Genomic DNA, 19112 nt, shown 5'->3' on the forward strand with positions numbered 1-19112 from the left:
CAAACAACAACAAAAAGAAAGGTGGAGTGTTCATACTAATATCAGAAAACAGACTTTAAGACAAAAATTGTTACCAGACACAGAGAAGGACATTGTACAATGATAAAAGGGTCAATCCAACAGATTTTTCCATGTTACTGTTTGAAAATTGTGGCAAAATGTTGAAAAAAAAGACCCAAGAGACAGAGAAAATGACAACAACAAAACCATAGAGATACATCATTTCCAACTACAGCAAAAAACCAGAACTGGCAAATCTACTGTGTGATGAGTCACACATCAGAACGGTGGTGTGTCAGTCTCCACTGGTTTTCAACAAGGGCGCCAAGACCATTCAATGGGGAAACATTTTTTTCAACAAATAGTGCTGGACCACTGTACAGCCACACGTAAAAGAAAGAAACTGGACACTTCCCACTTTATACAAAATTAGCTCAAAATTGCCCCAAGAGCTAAAAGTGAGAGTCAAAGCTAGAAATATTTCCAAAGGAAACAGGGGTGAGTATGTATGACCTCAGATTTAGGAGCAGATTCTTAGAACATGAGAAGCAACAAAAAATTGTTTTTCTTTTTTAATTTTGAAATTTTCATCAAAATTAAACATTTTGTACCAAGGACACTATTAAGAAGGTGAAAAGACAACCTACGTAATGGGAGAAAACATCTGCAAACCATGTGTCTCATGAGGCACTAGTATCCAGAACATCTGAAGTACTCTGGCAACTCAATGCTATCAAGTCTAATAACCCAGTTTTAAAGCGAACAGATTTGTCATTAAGAAAAATGCACATTAAAACCACAAATACCACTTCACACCCAGTAGGTTGGCTAGAATGGAAAAAAAATCAAACAATAACAAGTGTTGGCAAAAATGTGGAGAGGAACCCTGATATACTGCTGGCAGGAATGTAAAATGGTGCAGCCACTTTGGAAAACAGTCTGGCAGGCCCTCAAACATTTAAACAAGAGTTACCAGATGACCCAGCAATTCCATCACTACCCAAGAGAAATATCCAAGAGAAATTACAACATTCACACAAAAACTTGTATACAGATGTTTACAGTAGCATTACACATAACATCCAGAAGGGGTAAATATTCCAAGATGATGAATAGATAAATAAAATGTGCTATATTCATAAAAGGAATATTATCCAGTCATAAAAAGGAAAATGAAGTAGAGATACAAGCCACAACATGGATAAACCTTGAAACCACTACACCAAATCAAAGAGGCGAGTCATGAAAAGACTACATATTATACAATTCTATTTTTATGAGGGGTGGAGGGGCTGTGGTAGCTAATGGGTACAGGGTTGCTTTTTGAGGTAATGAAAATGTTCTAAAAGTAACTGTGGTATCTGTGAATATATTAGAAACCATTGGTTCACAGCAGCACTATTTACAATAGCCAAGACATGGAAGCAACCTAAACGTCCACTGACAGATGCCTGGATAAAAAAGCTGTGGCGTATTACATAATGGACTAACTCTCGGCCATTAAAAAAGAATGAAATAATGCCATTTGCAGCAACACGGATGGACCTAGAGATTGTCACACTAAGTGAAGTCAGCCAGACAGAGAAAGACTAATATCATATGATATTATACGTGGAGTCTAAAAAAATGACACAAATGAACTTATTTACAAAACAGAAACAGTCATAGACATAGAAAACAAACTTATGGTTACCAGGGGGTAAGAGGGGAGGATAAATTAGGAATCTGGGGCTAACAGATACATACTACTATATATAAATAGATCAACAACACGGTCCTACTGTATAGCACAGAGAACTATATTCAATAGCCTGTAATAACATATAATGAAAAAGAATATATATATGTATATATAACTGAATCACTTTGCTGTACACCAGAAAGTAAGGTGACATTGTAAATCAACTATACTTCAAGTTTGAAGAAAAAACCCATTGAATTCTACACTTTAAATGGGTGAATTGTACAATATGTGAATTATACTTCAATGAGGCTGTTATAAAAAGTAGGTGAAGAAAGCACAATTCAAAATCATACTTTTCCTATTATTGCAAATACAGTTATCAGTGACTATTTTAAATACAGTATCAAAAACTATGGTTTGGAAGGCGAGTATGAAAGTAGAAAATTTTCATTTGCTTTTGCACTATTACTTGGGAAATAAAACGGAGGACAGACAGAAACCATAAATAAAATTGCCTACTAAAAAACAAATGCCTGGTATATGACAGATACCAAATACCTGATATTATCTTTCATGCTCTGAGAAATCAGAAAAGACACAGCCACTCACTGCCAAACAAGAGATGAAAACACAACTCACCTGGAACTCAGTCATCCTCTCCTCCTTTTTCTGGGGAAGGGCAGAGTCACGCGAGAAGACAGAACTGGAGGAAGGAAAAGAAGTCATGAGAAAAAGGCAGGGACTCCCTAGCCTGTTTGGCATCTTTGTGGAAATCAGAGAAGGGTGCCCCTCTCACCAAGCAGACACAGCCCCCTGCGCTTAGTGAGCAGAGTGTGGGCTGGAGTCCAGCTGTCACTGGTCTGCCTTGGACGAGCACCAGCTACACAACTGTGTTAACAATGCCAGCAGCTGTTCCACAGAGCAGCCAGGCCAGCCACTCTGCCCTGGGAAACGGGCAGGGGAGGCGGTGGCATGTATTCTCATGCTGGGGCCAAAATGCCCAAGTGAAAAATCATCGTGATGCCACTCACTGGTCAATTAACTTTGCTTTAAGTTAACTGTCATCTGCAATTTGAAGATTCCAGTAGTTCCCACCTCACAGGACAGTTGAGAGGATTAAACGCGTGAGCGGCTGACAAGCTGTTGAAACTCTACTCGGGGGAGAGTCCCACTTCTTGGCAGCTACACAGAAGCAGATGCTACTCGGCCTCATAAAGCCATCTTTGCCAACGTGCTTGTCAGACACCCCATCGTCATACTGTTATCTCTGAAAAGTGTGAAATTCTGGCTGGCAGCTTTACTTCTTTGTTGCCTAGTAATTTTTTGACGTTCGTGTGTGTTTTATAAAAAGGAATCATTGCTGCTGAATTTTCGTCCTGAAGCCAGAAACGGCTCAACAGCACATCCTGCTTCCAGGTTCATGGACTTGTGAACCTTTGACGTTTCTTAATTAGTCCTGTTAAAAAAACATGGTGAGTCTCTGTATCGTTTAACAATGCTTCAGCATTGGTGACAGAACCCAAGCTGTAGAGTGGTTTTGGAAATTTTGTGAGCTTATTTATCTAAGGCTGTGGTTCAGAGCCTGGCATATTAGATAAGTTCTCAATAAACAGTGATGGTCAGGAGGACTGATGCTCCCATTTGACAGACAGGAAGGCTGAGGTTCAATGAGATTACATTCCCCATGTCCCAGAGCTGGCAAGGGGCAGAGGCTGGACCTGAACCCAGCTCTGACTCAAGAGCCTGTGCTCTTCACCTCGGCATGGAACTGCTCTAAAGACAAGTACAGAGGAGCCAGGGGCACAGGGAGAGCAGGGCGGATTCTCAAGGAATCAAGAAAGGACAGTAGAAGAGTAGATTAGTTTCTAATGGCGGCTGTAGGAGATTAGTGCAAACTTAGCTTAAAACAACACAATGAATTCTTTAGGCGTAAGAGCTCTTGACTGGGAAGGGAGAAAACAGAATGCAACTTGTGGTTTGGGGTTAGAATTGGTGGTACCGGTGTCAATATATGCTTTTCAATACGTACAGTTGGCCCTTGAACAACCTGGGGGTTGGGGCACCAACACTCCACTCAGTTAAAAATCTGAGTGTAACTTATAGTTGGCCCTCCATACCCAAGGTTCCTCCACATCTGATGCTCTGCATCTGTGGATGCCACCAATTGTGGATTGTGTATTAACTATTTACTATTGGAAAAAAATCCACATATAAGTGGACTCATGCAGTCCAAACCTGTGTTGTTCAAGGGTCAACTGTATAAAAAATATAGAAAATATAAACGTGTGTGTATAAACACAAATGTCCCCTCCAGTTCTGGGACGTAAGAGAGTGTGGGAGCTGTGAATCTCTAAAGTAATGAGCAACTTAGTACCCGTATTTTGGCTTCTAAATACCATTCTCCACTACAGGGAAGAAGGCCTCCTTGTAAAAAGGAGGGGCTATGCTGGGGAGGGGCTATGCTGGGGGTGGGGGAGGGGCTATGCTGGGGGAGGTCATTGAAAGGATGTGACCACTGGTTAACCCATGAGCTGGACTTGGACAGTTAAGAGGCTCCTCATCCCCGACCCGTCCTTGGAATGTGTTCCTCTTGCCCTTCCCCCACTGGATGCTGCCTCCAGGACACAACCTTCCCAGTATCAAGAATAAAATGGGAGATACAATTACAGATGTTGTGGGGTAAGGTATAGCTCAGTGGTAAAGTGTGTGCTCAGCATGCACAAGGTCCTGGGTTCAATCCCCAGTACCTCCATCATAAACAAACAAATCTAATTACCTCCCCACCAAAATTTTTTAAAAAATAAAACAATTATAGATGTTGCAGCCAATAAAAATTTAATAAAGGATTTCTATGAACAACTCTATCCAGGTAAATTCAACAACTTAAATTAAGCAGACCAATTCTTTGAAAACCAGACCACCCAAATTCACACAATATGCAATAATCTGAATAGCCCTGTAACTACAGAAAAAATTTAATCCATAAGTTAAAAGCTTCCAAAAAAGAAACCTCTGAGGCCAGATGGTTTCACTGGAGAATTTTACTAAACATTTAAAGAATCAGTACCAATTATGCACAATCTCTTCCAGAAAACAGAAGCCAATATTACTCTGATACCAAAATTAGGACAATACCAAAAAAAAAAAAAGGAAAGAAAGAAAAGAAAAAGAAATTTATACTTACAGACTAAATAAACTGTTAGTTGAAACTTGAAGAAATCATAGAAATGTGATTGTTAATCACAGAAATGTAACTGTTAAATGTGTGTGTTAGGTCTGATAATGGCTCTCTGGTTTTGTAACAAATAGTCCATATTTAAGAGATGCTTATTGAAATAGCTAAGTGTAAAATGACAGATCAGGGGTTTGCTTTAAATTATTTCAGCATGTAAGATAAAGCAGAAAAAGGAAGCAACAGATTTCTAGTGTGTAGCACTGGGAACTATATTCAGTATCTTGTAGTAACCTATAATGAAAAAGAATATGAAAAGGAACATATCTAAGAATATGCCAGAAATTGACCCCACATTGTAAACTGACTACACTTCAATAATAAATAAAATAAATCATTCAATAAAAAAAAACAAAAAAATTTTTAAAGAGGGAAAGGAGATAGATCAAGCAAATGTCGCAAAATCTTGATCACTGTTAAATTTGGGTGATGAACATTTGGGGGTCCATTGTGTTTTCTCTTTTTGACTATTTTGGAAATCTTTCATAATTAAGAATTAAAATCTGGAATTTTGCAGACCTGTTCAAACTGTGCTACTTGTGTGAACTAGGGCAATGGTTTTAACCCTTCCTCATGTTACGATAGGAACAGTATCACTTACCTCACTGAGGCTTAAACACGGTAACAATGGGGATCTTGCAGTGTCCTGCCGTGGATGTTAAGCTCCCTTCATAAGAGACATGTCTATTCTGAAAATGGACAAGGTGTTTAAGCAAGAAAGAAAATCTTACTCCTCTGCAATTGACTGAACTATCCTTTTTGGAACAGGAGAAGGCAAGTATGACAGAAGAGTCCATAATATTGGGTCTGCCTGCCCCTCCCCAGCCAGACGGTGTCAGTGGGGCTCAATTCCCCTCCTCACCTCACCCCCACCACTCACAGAAATGAGGCTGGCCCAGGCCACGCTCTAATTCCCCCCACCAGACTAGTGTCAGGAGGCTGAGTGGGGACAGCTGAACAGGGACAGCCTCTCCCAGCAGCAAGGAGATGGTGGCAGCTGGCTCTCTGCCACCCACCCCCACCTGCCACATGCACCCCTCCTACCTCCGCCACACACACTGTATTAAAAGGGCCCAGAGGGAAGGAACTTCCACCCCCACTTGGACCTGTCGACTACACCCAAATGGGTGACTTCCTGCTCAAAAAGATTAAATGGGACCCAAAGTCTTACAACCTAAATATCCAGGATACAATAAAACAGAAACCAAAACCAAAACCAAAAAAACCCACCCATCATACGGAGACCAGAACAATCAGAACTTGAAAGAGAAAAGGCAGTGAACAGACACACCAAGGTAACTGAGATGTGGCGATTTGCTGACAAGAATTTTAAAGGAGTGAGCCTCCTCTTTGTCTCGCTGGTTTGAGTTGGCTTTCCCATTTCTCACAACTGAAAACGTCCTAATAGACAGAAACAACCGTAACCTCCAGTAGTCACCCCCAGGGTCTGGTACTGGCCCTGGATTTCCAATGGAACCATGAAACTTGAGATAGCGTGGGACTTAGGGCTCCAGTGTCCTGGAAGGTGAGGTCCAGAAGAAACTGTGGGAAACCATCCCCTACCTCCAGGAAATAGACACCTGAGTACACCGTTCAACCAAGCAAAAACCATTTTAACCATCTTGAAAACTCCTGATGCATCTGAGAAGTAAGGGGGTAGTGGTGTCCAAAATGCCCTGGCCCTTAATAGCTTAGTTCGACATCCAAAATGCATGCTCTGTTGCAAGTCAACTACACTTACACTTCAATAAAAAATAAGAATAAAAAAATGCATGCTCTAATATGTTCCCCCGTTTTTGCACACCTCTTGCTCATGAAGCTTGATGGAATTAAAAATGAGTTTTTCTTTTTTTTTTTTTCCAGTCTGTTCTTGTCACCAAAGACCCAAGGAAAGAAAAACAGTGAAACTTACGCTGGACACAACTGATGGTACCCGGTACAGAGAAAGTCTTAAATGATGAGATTAAATACTTTAGCCCTTTACTGTTTGAAAGGTGAGGCTGAGGACAGGAGCCAGCGGCAAAAATCTAACATTCAAATTGCAGACTGTTCGATTTGACTTATTTTTACTAAATGATCATTTCCTTGAATTTACTTTGAAGGCTTCTTCCAGGAATCTTTCTCCCAGGACAATTTACTTGGACTAATTGGGGCTGAGCTCACTGAGATGTTCAACTGTTTGTCTTCCTTGTAATAGCTTTCCTCTCCTTCATGCTGGACAATTTCTGGGCACCTTGTACATCAGGCACTGGTTCCGAGTCATGTCACACAGCAGTAAACAAACCCTCTGCCCCTATGGAGCTGACACTCTAGTGGCTGTGGATTTTGCCACATCTGTCATTTTGGTTTTGGTGACGGGAGATAATTAGGTTTTTTTAGTGGAAGTACTGGGGATTGAACCCAGGACCTAGTGCATGCTAAGCACGCACTCTACCACTGAGCTGTACCATATCCGCCCCTCCCCCATCATTACTTTTGTTGACATCCTGACCCTGTATCATTCTGGCAGCCTCTCCTGGTGTGGATTCTACTGAGTATGAAGGTTTGGACTGAAACTCAAACTGTACCATTCTGACCAGGTTTCTCTGTTGTGCATTCTCTTTGAGAATTGTGAAGTTTGGGGCTCTGTGGGGAACACTGGCCATGTTCATACAACCGATAGGTTTCCTTCGATGGAATGACTGTAAAAAATGCAGCTCACTCCTGAATTCTGAAAACACAACATTTTATAAATAGCCCCAGCTGTGCGGGTTTTCTGATGGAAATGGGAAGTCTGCAGTCTGAAGAACACTCTTCTCACACTTGGCAAGTGAACTGGGCTGACCACCATTATGGACTCTCTGATGAACTTGAAGACAGGATCGCTTGCTAAAGCCTTGACCACAATCAATACATCTGTAGGGTTTCTCGCCTGTGTGGACCCTCCGATGGGCCTGAAGATGTGAGGTCTGACTGAAGCTCCTCCCACACATGCCACACTTGTAGGGTTTCTCTCCCGTGTGGATCCTCTGATGGACATGAAGGTAGGAGTTCCAGATGAAGCCTTTCCCACATGCTTCACACCTGTAGGGTTTCTCCCCAGTATGAACTCTCTGATGGGCCTGAAGGTGTGAACTCCAGCTGAAACCCTTCCCACACACGTCACACGTGTAGGGCTTCTCTCCGGTGTGGACCCTCTGGTGGTCTTGCACATGTGAGCTCTGACTGAAGCCCTTCCCGCATGTCTCACACTTGTAGGGCTTCTCTCCGGTGTGGACTCTCTGGTGGGCCTGGAGATGGGAGATCTGACTGAAGTCCTTGCCACACATGTCACATCTATAGGGTTTTTCTCCAGTGTGGACTCTCTGATGGGCCTGGAGGTGGGAATTCCGGCTGAAGTTCTTATCACATACATCACATTTGTATGGTTTCTCCCCGGTATGGATCCTCTGATGGGCCTGGAGGTTTGAGGCCTTACTGAAGTCCTTCCCACACACCTTGCATTGATACAGTTTCTCTCCAGTATGAACTCTCCGCTGAGGAACAGAGTTCTGATTGGATATCCTGTCACATGCCTTTTTGTATGTTTTGTCTCTGGGTTGGGCTCTCTGATGACCTTGAGGTTGTGATGTCTGACTGAGGCCTGTATCACACTGCTCACGTTTCCGGGATTTCCCTCCAGTGTTGGCTATGCAGTGACTGTTAAGGTTGAAGCTGTGACTGGCGGCCCTCCCATGCCTGCCACGCACATACCGATGCTCCCCTGGGTGATCGGGCTCCCAGGTGGGAAGGGAGGAGTTCTGACAGAAGCTCTCAGCATGCACCTGACAGTGGAAGCGTTTCTCGTCTGTGCTGGCTCTCTGATCCATACCACACTCATCACTCCTACTGCATCTCTCCCCTGTGTGAACACTCGGATGGATGTGAAACACTGGGCTAGAACTCGTGCCCTTCCTACACTCACTGCACACACAGGGCTTCTCTCCTTGGGGCAGTTGCTGATGGAATTCAAGATCAGAGTCAAGGCTGAAGGCTTTTCCACTCTCATCAGAGGTCTGCTCTCCTGGGTGGATCATACTATGCTGGGATGAGTTCTCTGTGCAGTCTTTTCCATGATTATTGTGGCTACAAGCCTCCCCACTTTTGTGTACTTCCTGGTCACCATGCTGAGCAGGGATCCTTCTCATAATACAATGACCACACTTACCCGTCTTATTTTTTATGTCAATTTGCTGATTCCTCCTCTGATAATTCTGTGACTCTCTCAGGTACATTTTCTTCCAGAAATCCCAGGAGGGCTGAGTTGGAAATTCTTGATTTTTGATACTGCTGGAACTCTCCCCTTGAGGCTCTGTTACACAGTTCCCATCTTCAGGAACCTGAGTAGATTCTCCTGCCCATATCTGACAGGAGGCATCACCTTGTTCTGGCAACTTGGATTTCCTACCTTGCAGATTTATTATCGGGTCTTGAGTTCTGGGTAGTTTACTTATAAATTGTTCCCATATCTGCCAGCCCATAAGGTCTTCATGTAAAAGGTATCTTAATCCACCTTCTTGAAGAATCTCTAGTTCATTTGGATTCCTGTGTCCTGGAAGGACAAAGAGAATTCAGAGATGGAAGTGAGGACAATGAATGTTCAAGGATAAAAATATTTAACAAGTTGGCCCTATTGGGAGATTCTATTCAATCAGCGCTGAGTTCAGCTGGAATCTATCTTAGTTTTTTCATGCCTAGGGAAACAAAGAGGTGATAAGCAGGCTCCCATCCACTAAGTGTTAATGAGACTCACTGAGAACTAATATATGGAGACTTACGAACGAGGTCAAAATTAGAAATACAAGGCTACAGAGCAGGGGATGTTCTCAGCAAAAGTGAAAAGAATATATTGGCAAAGGGAAATATCTCCTCTGTTCTGATGATGAACCCGAGATGGTAAACTTGTTTACTTAATTTAGCCATTAAACACACTTGTTATACACAGGCTAGATCTGAGAAAATTTCCCTTGATTCAATGATGTCCTAAAATATAATATTCGACTAGTGAACACTATAACTGAAAAAAAAAAACCCCAGAAAACTTACTCCCATAACTGATACATCCTATTGGAGTAAAAATCCTATGATAATTATTGCCACTTAATTCAGCTGAATTTTTTGACAAGACTGAATTATCTTCCAGGTCCTGCAGACATCCATCTGCAAATACCAAAAGGTACCGTGCAGCCAGCAGACAAGGCAGTCCCCAGGGATCCCTCCCTCCTGATACCCACACCCTACTGAAGTCCCCTCCACAATGTTTCAGTATTGTTCTGCGAAGCCAATGGAATATGGCAGAAGTGATGGTGTATCACTTCCAAGGTTATGTCACAAAAGACCTTGTGGTCTCTGCCTCCCACTCCCTTGGGTGCAATTAGCTTGGGGAAACCAGCTGCCATGTTTTGAGGACACTCAGGCAGCCCCAGGGAGATGCCCACGTGGCAAGGAACTGAGGCCTCCTGCCAACAGCCGGGGAAGGACTGGGGCCTTCTGTCAATAACCCTGGGAATGAGCCCTTCTTGGAAGCAGATCCTTCAGGCCCATTAAGCCTTTAGAGAACTGCAGTCCTGGCCGCCTCCCTGACAACTGCTCCCCGAGACCCTGAGCCAGGACCCCCCTCCAGCTGAACTGCCCTCAGGTTCCTGACTCACAGAATCCGGGACGCCTGTACTCTGTTTTTAGGTGAAAGCGAGTTTACTTAGAGAGCTACACATTCCGTAGGTAGAATGCAGTCCATCTCAGAAGGTGAGAGCGGCCTAATGCCTGTAGTTTAAAGCTGCTAGGTTTAAGAGTAATTTGCCCTTCGGCAATAGATGGCAAATACAAGCAGCACAGAAATTAAAATCAGGCTAGACATCCAACAGGAGATAACCAGTGTTCTGAAATAATTCTTTCATCACACTGCCTCATCGTCCACTCTGTGAGCTGCAAGGACTCACACCTGCACAGTTCTCTCTTGAACACCCACCTCCTTGGGTTTCTGTCTCCATCGCCCAAAGCTTCTCCTCTCTCCCGACCTGTAATATCAACCCTAACCTGAAGGATGGATGGCCTGTGAAAAAGAAGTGGCACATGTATAAGGTGAACGCATTAAAGGTAAAAATTTTCATTCCAATGTAACGATCTTCATGTGGCTAAGTAGCATTTTTCCAAATTCTGATGGTGACCTGTTGTAATAAACACCTTTTATGCTGTGACCCAGTATGCAAATACACAGATGCACATCACTGAGTCAAGGGATCAAATGACCTGATCCTAACCATTATCTACTCCTATCTCTTCTCCTTTCCTGTCTTTTACTCACAATTTTTGTTGCACTATATGCAGTTCCTGACAAGAAGCTATGCTATTTCTGTCCTATTGCATTAAATGCAATTTGATGTAATCCACTGATTTTAAACCCCAAGATGTCACAAATACAATTTGAAAAAACAGACAAGGTATAGATGAGATATTCCACAGGAATTAGGAAGTTCAGGCCCCTAGATTCAGCGAAGCACTGCTTTTTTAAACTTTTTTAATATAAAAAATGTTTTTATTTTAAGATTTTGTTAATGGAGGTACTGGGGATTGAACCCAGGACCTCATGCATGCCAGGCATGTGCTCCACCCCTGAGCTATGCCCACGCCCCAGGGAAGCATTTCAAGAGCTCCAAAGTCTTAAACATTTGAAACCAAGGATACAAAGCCACTCCTAGGGGCTGACACTGAGTCACAGCAGGCACCTGTCCTCACCCACTGACAGCAGGTTCCGGAAGTTCTCCAGCATCACATCTCGGTGCAGCTCCCTCTGGGCAGAGTCCAACAGCCCCAGCTCCTCCCTGGTGAAGGTCACAGCTACATCACTGAATGTCACCTCCTACAACATGAAGCACATACAACCTCAATCTTCTGATCAGCAGCCACTGGGAAGGGGCAGCACTGAGTGGGTGGAAAGGATGGGTGGGAAGCTGTTCTGGATTCTGAGGGCCTCGAGTCTACCTTATGTTGTTTCCTCCTCTTCTCCACCTCGCATACCAATCCTGTATGCTAGAATGAACTATTTATGATGGTTGCTTTAAAATCCTGGTCAGATGGATGAAGTCTGAAACAAGCCAGTCATAAAAGGATTACGTGGATGATTCCACTTACATGAGATAGACTAGAGTAGTCAAATACACAGAGACAGAAAGTAAAATGATGGTTGCCAGAGACTGGGCGAGAGGAGGGTAGGGAATGACTGTTTAATGGGTATGGAATTTCACTTTGAGATGATGAAAAAGAGTTCTAGAGATGGGTGGTGGTGACAGTTGCCCAACAGTGAATGTACCTAATGCCACCGAACTGTACACTTAAAATGGTACTTTCTATGTATATTTTACCACAACCATAAATGTCCATCAACAGGTGAATGAATAACTAAGCTGTGGTATACCCATGCAACAAAGTACTACGCAGCAATAAGAAGCAAACTGTTGTCACGTGTTCACAAACATGATGAACAGATGAAGCCAGACACAGAAAGCACACACTGTAGAATTCCATCAGCATGAAATGCAAGAAGAGATGAATCGCACCTACAGTGACATAAAGTAAATCAGTTGTTGCCTACAGCTGGGGATGTGGGATTGTGATTAACTGGGAAGGGGCACCAGACAACCTTTCTTTGTGATTTTATTATTTTCTTAAATCGACATATAGTCAGTTTACAATGTTGTGTCAATTTCTGGTGTACAACATAATGCTTCAGTCATAAGTATATATACATATATTTTCATTATAGATTACTGCAAGATACTGAATATAGTTCTCTCTGCTATACAATAGGACCTTGTTGTTTATCTATTTTATATATAGTAGTATTTGAAAATCTCGAACTCCCAATTTATCCCTTCCCACCCCCTTTGCTCCCTGGTAACCACAAGTTTGTTTTCTATGTCTGTGAGTCTGTCTCTGTTTTGTAAACAAGTCTATTTGTGTCTTTTTTTTTAGATTCCACATACAAGTGATATCATTTGGTATTCAGAGAACCTTTCTGATGACGGAGATCTACACTTGGATTGTGACAATGGTCACACAGGGATGCATATTTGTCAAAAGTGATTGAATACATTTATTACATGTAAGTTATATGTAAATTTCACCTCAGAAATGACTTTTAAAGGCACAATTAAGAAAACAAATAGACAAACCACAGAATGGAAAAAAATTACTCACAGTACATATATCTGACAAGGGACTTGAACTCCGAAAATATAAGGAACTCCTTAATAATAAAAAGTAGAAGTCAAATTTTACAGGCAAATGACTTCAATAAACTTTTCAAAAAGGATCTGCCAATGGCAAAAACACATGAAAAAGCATCCAACATCATTTATCATGAGGGAAATACAAGTCACAGTCATGGTGAGATGTCATTTTATTAGAATGGCTAAAATAAAAAAGATCTACAGCAGCAAATGGCAGCAAAGGAGCAAGCTGAAACCTTTATGCATCACTGATGGGTTGTAAAATGGTACAACCAGTCTGGAAAACAGTTTATATTCACCTACAAACCCAGTTGTTCCACTTCGAGATGTTTACCCAAGAGATACAAAAATATATGTCCATAAGACCTGCCCAGAATGCTCAAAGAAACTTCATGCATAACAATTAAAAGCTGTAAACAACTCAAAGCTCCTTCAAAAGGATAAGCACACTTTGATACATTCAGAAAATGGAACAGGATAAAGATCTGAATTACTGACACAAGCAACAGCATAGATGAATCTCAAAAACATTATGCTGAGTGAAAAGCCAGACACAAGAGTACATACAGTATGATTTCACTGATGATATTTAATTTGAAAACAAGGAAATCTAATGATGCGATGACAGATCAGAACAGTTGATGCCCTCCAGGGGTAAGAAACTGACTTGAAAGAGACATGAGAGAACTCTGGAAGGTAATGTAAATGTTCTATTTCTGTTCTGGGTAGTGGGCTAATGCAATTACACAACTTTCAAAATGGGGCCTACAACGGTCACTGATCTGACACTTAGGATCTGTGTCATTTTTTCAAGTAAATTATATTTCATTTTTAAAAGCCCTATGCAAGTGTTATGAATCAAAACAAAATCTGCTCAGAGGCACAGCAGTCTGTATGAGGAAGTGGAGCTTCTGAAATGTCAGACAAAAAAAATCAAAACCCTTCTGAGACAATTCATAGAAGAATACTGAATCATAAAAAACTCAAGTGGTAACATTAAATGAAAAAATAAAACTGAAAAGTGTACGTATACTGTGATTGTAATTATATCAAGTATAGCTGATTCACAGGCAATGTATTAAGTTGAGCTTTTAAAATTTCTTGGTCTCTGTGAATTTCTGTACTGTTATTTGTGAAATGAAGATGATAATAATATGAAACAAAAACTAAAAGCAAAAACAATAACTAGAACCAACAAAGAAGCAAGTAACTGGCACATAACAGACACCTGTTCTCTTCCTTTACCCTTCCCCTGGAAGAGAAAAAAGATGTGTCTCATCTTTGAGAAAAGAGATGTAATCTTAAGAGATAAACATCAACTCACCTGACACTTGGTCATTTTTCTTGCCCCTTCTGTGGAAGCGCAGAGTCCTGCGAAGGCACAGCTGGCGAAGGAGAAAGAAGCCATGAGACGGAGGTCCGACCCCACGTGCCTGCCGTGTGTAAGTCACTAGCCCCTCAGCCAGGGGCCCCTGTGCAGTGGACATTCTGCTCAGGTCTAAGCAGCAGGGCTCACACACGCATCCCTTGTGGTCTCCAGGGTTCAGGATCCTTATTCTTATCCTCGGTATCAGGGAAAACGAAAGGGCAGTGGAATATACTGGCTATGAGAGTAGACTCTGGGGCCAACAGGTCAATCCTGGTAAAGCAACTGGGAAATCATCTATCGGTTTCTGCCTCCAGTTCCTGACTCAGGGCCCCAGAAACCCTTGTGATTTCCTGGGGGTGGAGGGGTGTTTTTGTTCTAATGAGGTGACTCTTGATGGGCTCCTGGATGGGGGCTGGTCACCGGGACGGCCAAACCATGATTTGATGCTTGGAATTTTTCAGCCTCACCACCCCACCATTCTCCAGAGAGGGGAGGGGGCTGGAAATGGAGTTAACATTTGATTCCGCCTACGGAGGAAGCCTCCATAAAACTCCAATAGTATGGGGTTCCGGAAGCTTCCAGGTGGGTGAGTACATGCACACACCAGGAGGGACTGACGCGCCCGTGCTTGGGACCCGCCCTCCCAGACCTCGCCTTAGGTAGCTCTTTTCATCTGGCTCTGTAACCTTAACATATCCTTTAACAACTTGGTAAATGTTAAGTAGGTGTTTTTCTGAGCTCTGTGAACCATATCAGCAAACAATCGAATCCAAAGCGGAGGAGTCATGGGAAACTCTGATCTGTAGCCAAGTCAGAAGATGGAGGTCACCTGGGGACCTACTACTTATGAATGGCACCTGAAGTGGGGGAGGGCAATCTCGTGGGACTGAGTCCTTCGCCTGTGGGATCTGAAGCTATCCCCAGGTAGACAGTGTTAGAATTGAGTTACATTGTAGGGCACCCAGCTGGTAAAGCAGAATTGCCTGGTGTGGGGGGCAGGAAACCATCCACATCTGGTGTCAGAAATGTGGTGAAAGGGGCTGGTTATAGCTCAGCAGTAGAGTGCTACTTAGCATCACAAGGTCCTGAGTTCAATCCCCAGTACCACCATTAAAAATAATAATAGTATAAAATTAAAGAAAAAAAAGAAATGTGGTGAACGGGCTAGCAGTGTAAGAATAAAGGCGAAAAGCAGGAGGAAGACTGAGTTTTTCTTACGCTGCTACTAACTCTGCTTAAGTTAATTAACCTCCCTATGCCTCAAAGCTGTCATCTGCAAAATAAGAACAGTGCTTCTGGCAGGGTCAGGGGAAGCAGTATAGCTCAGTGGTAGAGCGCATGCTTAGCATCCACAAGGTCGTAGGTTCAATCCCCAGTACCTCCATTAAAAAAACAAACAAACAAAAAAACAGTGCTTCCTTACAGGATTGTTATCAGGGTCAAATGTGTGAGTAGACAGAAACTTAAAACTGATCTCACTGTATCTGCAGAAAAGCAGGTGGTATTATGCATCCTAAAACTGTCCTTGCAAACATCTTCTGCCATCCTTTCCAACAAAGGGGGCTTTTACAACATCCAGATTTCAGAGACTGTACACTGCTTTGTCTTCAGAAATTCACCTCTATCTCTGACAAGCCCATAGTTCTGACTGGCTTTATTACTTAGTCATTTGTTCTCCTCTAATGATATTTCATTGATATCAGCATCTGGTTTTGTAAAAGACGTAAGTACTTGTGAATTGTCTTCATGCAGCCAGAAGAGTCTCAGTGGCCCATGTCCTCTCCTACACTGACGGTAGTAAAGAAAAACCATTTTAAAATATGACTGCTATTTTTTTCTCCTTCATTTTAAACAAAAGTCCGACAGTCTGCCTCACTTAAATGAACAAGACTGTAGTGGCCGTAACAGGTAATAATTTATAAGCGTGCTTTGGAGATTAAGTGAGTAAGTCCACAGGGACAGAGAGTAAATTAGTGGTTGCCAGGGGCTGGGAATGCAGCAGGTGGGAGGTGATGGCTCAGGGGCATTTTGGGGGTGACAAAAATGTTCTGGAATTAGACAGCGGTGATGGCTGCAAAACCTTGTGAACATACTAAAAAACAGTGAGTTGTATACTTTAAAGGGACGAATCTTATGATATGTAAATTACATCTCAAGTTTAAAAATAGCGGGGGAAAGCCTTGGCTCAGTGCCTGGTACATAATAACAAGCTTGAGAAGTCCCCAAGGGTCCTGCAGTTTCAAAAGTATGGCTTAAAGGTCAAGACTCAGGCTGCCTGTGTTCAGATTCCCAGTTCTGTCTCTTCCCTGTTGTTTGGCTTTGGGAAAACAACTTAAATTCTTCAACTATCAATGTTCTCATCTGTAAAATACAGATTATAACAGTATGTTTGTCGTGAAGATCATGCTAATTAATCCATATGAAGCCTGTAGAAGAGTATTTAGCACTCAATATGTTAAAAAATTATTATTCATTCACCAACACGTCTCATTCCATTTACTCTATAAATATTTGAATATTTGTCCAGTAGAAAAAATCTGCTAGTGAGTGAAGGAAGTCTTGCTCACTTGAGAGCAGAAATAACACAACACGATAAATGCTCTCACGTTGGGACAGTATTACCTGGCGTCAAGGGTCACTCCCTCCTCTCTGCGCCCTTTTTGAGAAGTCAAGGTGGGGAAAGGAAAGGAGGCTAGAAGATACTACAACCATATCTCTCGTCCAGGATAAATCACAGCTGACATCCCCAGGCACCAGCTAGGGGTGAGACCCACTCCTTCCTTTAAAAAAGGTGGGGTGGGTTGAGGCGGGGTTGCAGGGAGTCATTAGGAATCCACGAAAACCTCCCCTTTCCGCAGGGGTCAGAGACGAGCCAGTGGCTCTGCAACTGGAGCTCAGAACCCACTGCGGGCTCACAGAGGCTTTCAGGTACTGAGCGCTTCTGGGAGAGACATAAAAGACTAGGAACAACCGACCGCCTTTCAGCATGTGCCACGGCCCGGTACTAAGCATTTTTACATCCATTTACGTCACGTAAATCTCACCTCACGCCTACTAGTAAGGTACTACATTGACTCCACTTTACAGAAAAGAAACGGAGAAATTAAATAACTCTACTTGGATATAACCCCTAAAAACCGACAGAGCGTGCGGAAGGTGGGGGAGGCGAGGGAAAACCTGCGTCCCAGAGACTCTCAAAACGGAGACTGCGACCCCCGCCCGCCAGCCGCCCTAAACACCAAAGTGACCAAAATTGTCGCCCCTGCCCTCCGCGGCTTCTATTCCCCAAGGGCGAGAGTGGTACCTGCAGTTCCCACGCCCAGGCAGGCTCGAAGCGACGCAGGTTCTAGAAACCGACTCACCTCCCAGCAGGTACTGATAACGCCGGCCTCCCACTCCTGCAGCGGAAGTGCCCGGACTCTTAGCTGCACCTGCACCATATTTCCCAGAATTCCTGAGCGAAACAAGGGCTACCGCTCCTCCCTTGGAGAGCGGAAGTGGCTCTGACTACCCGGCCCTCGTGGACTACACTTCCCAGAATCCTCGGCAAGAAAGTGCCACTGTTTTTTAGACATATGTAGATGGTTCGGTTCAGTCTACAGGCGCTATTAGCGCTTGATTTTGCTGTTTGTTTATTTTTCCTTTCTTCCTTTTTTTTTTCTTCTTCTTAAACCACATTACAAATAAGTGTGACTGAAAAGTAAATGTGGCTGTACAGGAACTAAAGCTGACGAAAGTACCAAACTTGGCTTGATGCTTTTGCTTTACTTTACTTGTGCCTGAATACAGCTAGACCCCCGACAGTTTTTTCGGGCTTGAGTCATTTATTCCAAGGTGCTAGAGACTCGTGAAAAGAAAAAGTAACCTTTGATCCAACAACAGAACAGATTTAAAAAGTTTCACACTCTTATTTGTTTAAATTGCTCACTTGAAATCTGGGGTTTTCTGGCAAATGAAAGAAGAGGCATTGGCAAGAAGTAAATGAAATACAGTAATTTTAAAAAGAAAAGCCTAGAATATAGGCATACCTCAGAAATATTTCAGATTCAATTCCAGACCACTGCAATAAAGCAAATATCACAATAAAATGCATCACATGAATTTTTGTTTCCTAGAGCATACAAAAGTTATGTTGATGCTACACTGCAGTCTATTCAGTGTGCAATTGGCCATAGAATAGATAGATTAATTGACCATAAATGCAAGTTTATTTCTGGGCTTTCTATCTTGTTTCATTGATCTATGTGTCTTTTTGTGTCAGTATCACACTGTTTTGATTACTTCATAGTGTAGTTTGAAGTCAGGCAGCATGATTCCTCTAGCTCTGTTTTTCTTTCTCAAGATTGTTTATGCTGTTCACAGAGTCTTTTGTGTTTCCATACAAATTTTTCAAAAATTTTGCCCCAGTTCTGTGAAAAATGCCATTGGTAATTTGATAGGAATTGCACTGAATCTGTAGATTGTCTTGGGTAGTATGGTCATTTTAACAGTATTGATTCTTCCAATCTAAGAACACAATATATCTTTCCATCTGTTGTGTCATCCTCAATTTCTTTCATCAGTGTCTTATAGTTTTCAGAG

The 19112-nt window shown here is 42.5% G+C and overlaps 1 protein-coding gene across 1 annotated transcript in view; it reads right to left on the reverse strand.

Moving 5' to 3' along the window:
• The window catches only part of ZNF233 (zinc finger protein 233), a 36185-nt gene extending 18253 nt beyond the window's left edge, over positions 1–17932 (reverse strand). Inside the window, 7 exon segments of the mRNA XM_031681870.2 lie at positions 2324–2387; positions 5518–7777; positions 7780–9486; positions 10903–10986; positions 11670–11793; positions 14487–14547; positions 17836–17932. Of these exon segments, the coding sequence (XP_031537730.2) occupies positions 7746–7777; positions 7780–9486; positions 10903–10986; positions 11670–11793; positions 14487–14501 (1962 nt within the window). The 5' untranslated portion in view covers positions 14502–14547; positions 17836–17932 and the 3' untranslated portion in view covers positions 2324–2387; positions 5518–7745.
• Between the last annotated feature and the right edge of the window lie 1180 nt (positions 17933–19112).

Source organism: Vicugna pacos, chromosome 9, assembly GCF_048564905.1.
Source record: "Vicugna pacos chromosome 9, VicPac4, whole genome shotgun sequence".
In the NCBI taxonomy this organism is placed as follows: Eukaryota; Metazoa; Chordata; class Mammalia; order Artiodactyla; family Camelidae; genus Vicugna; species Vicugna pacos.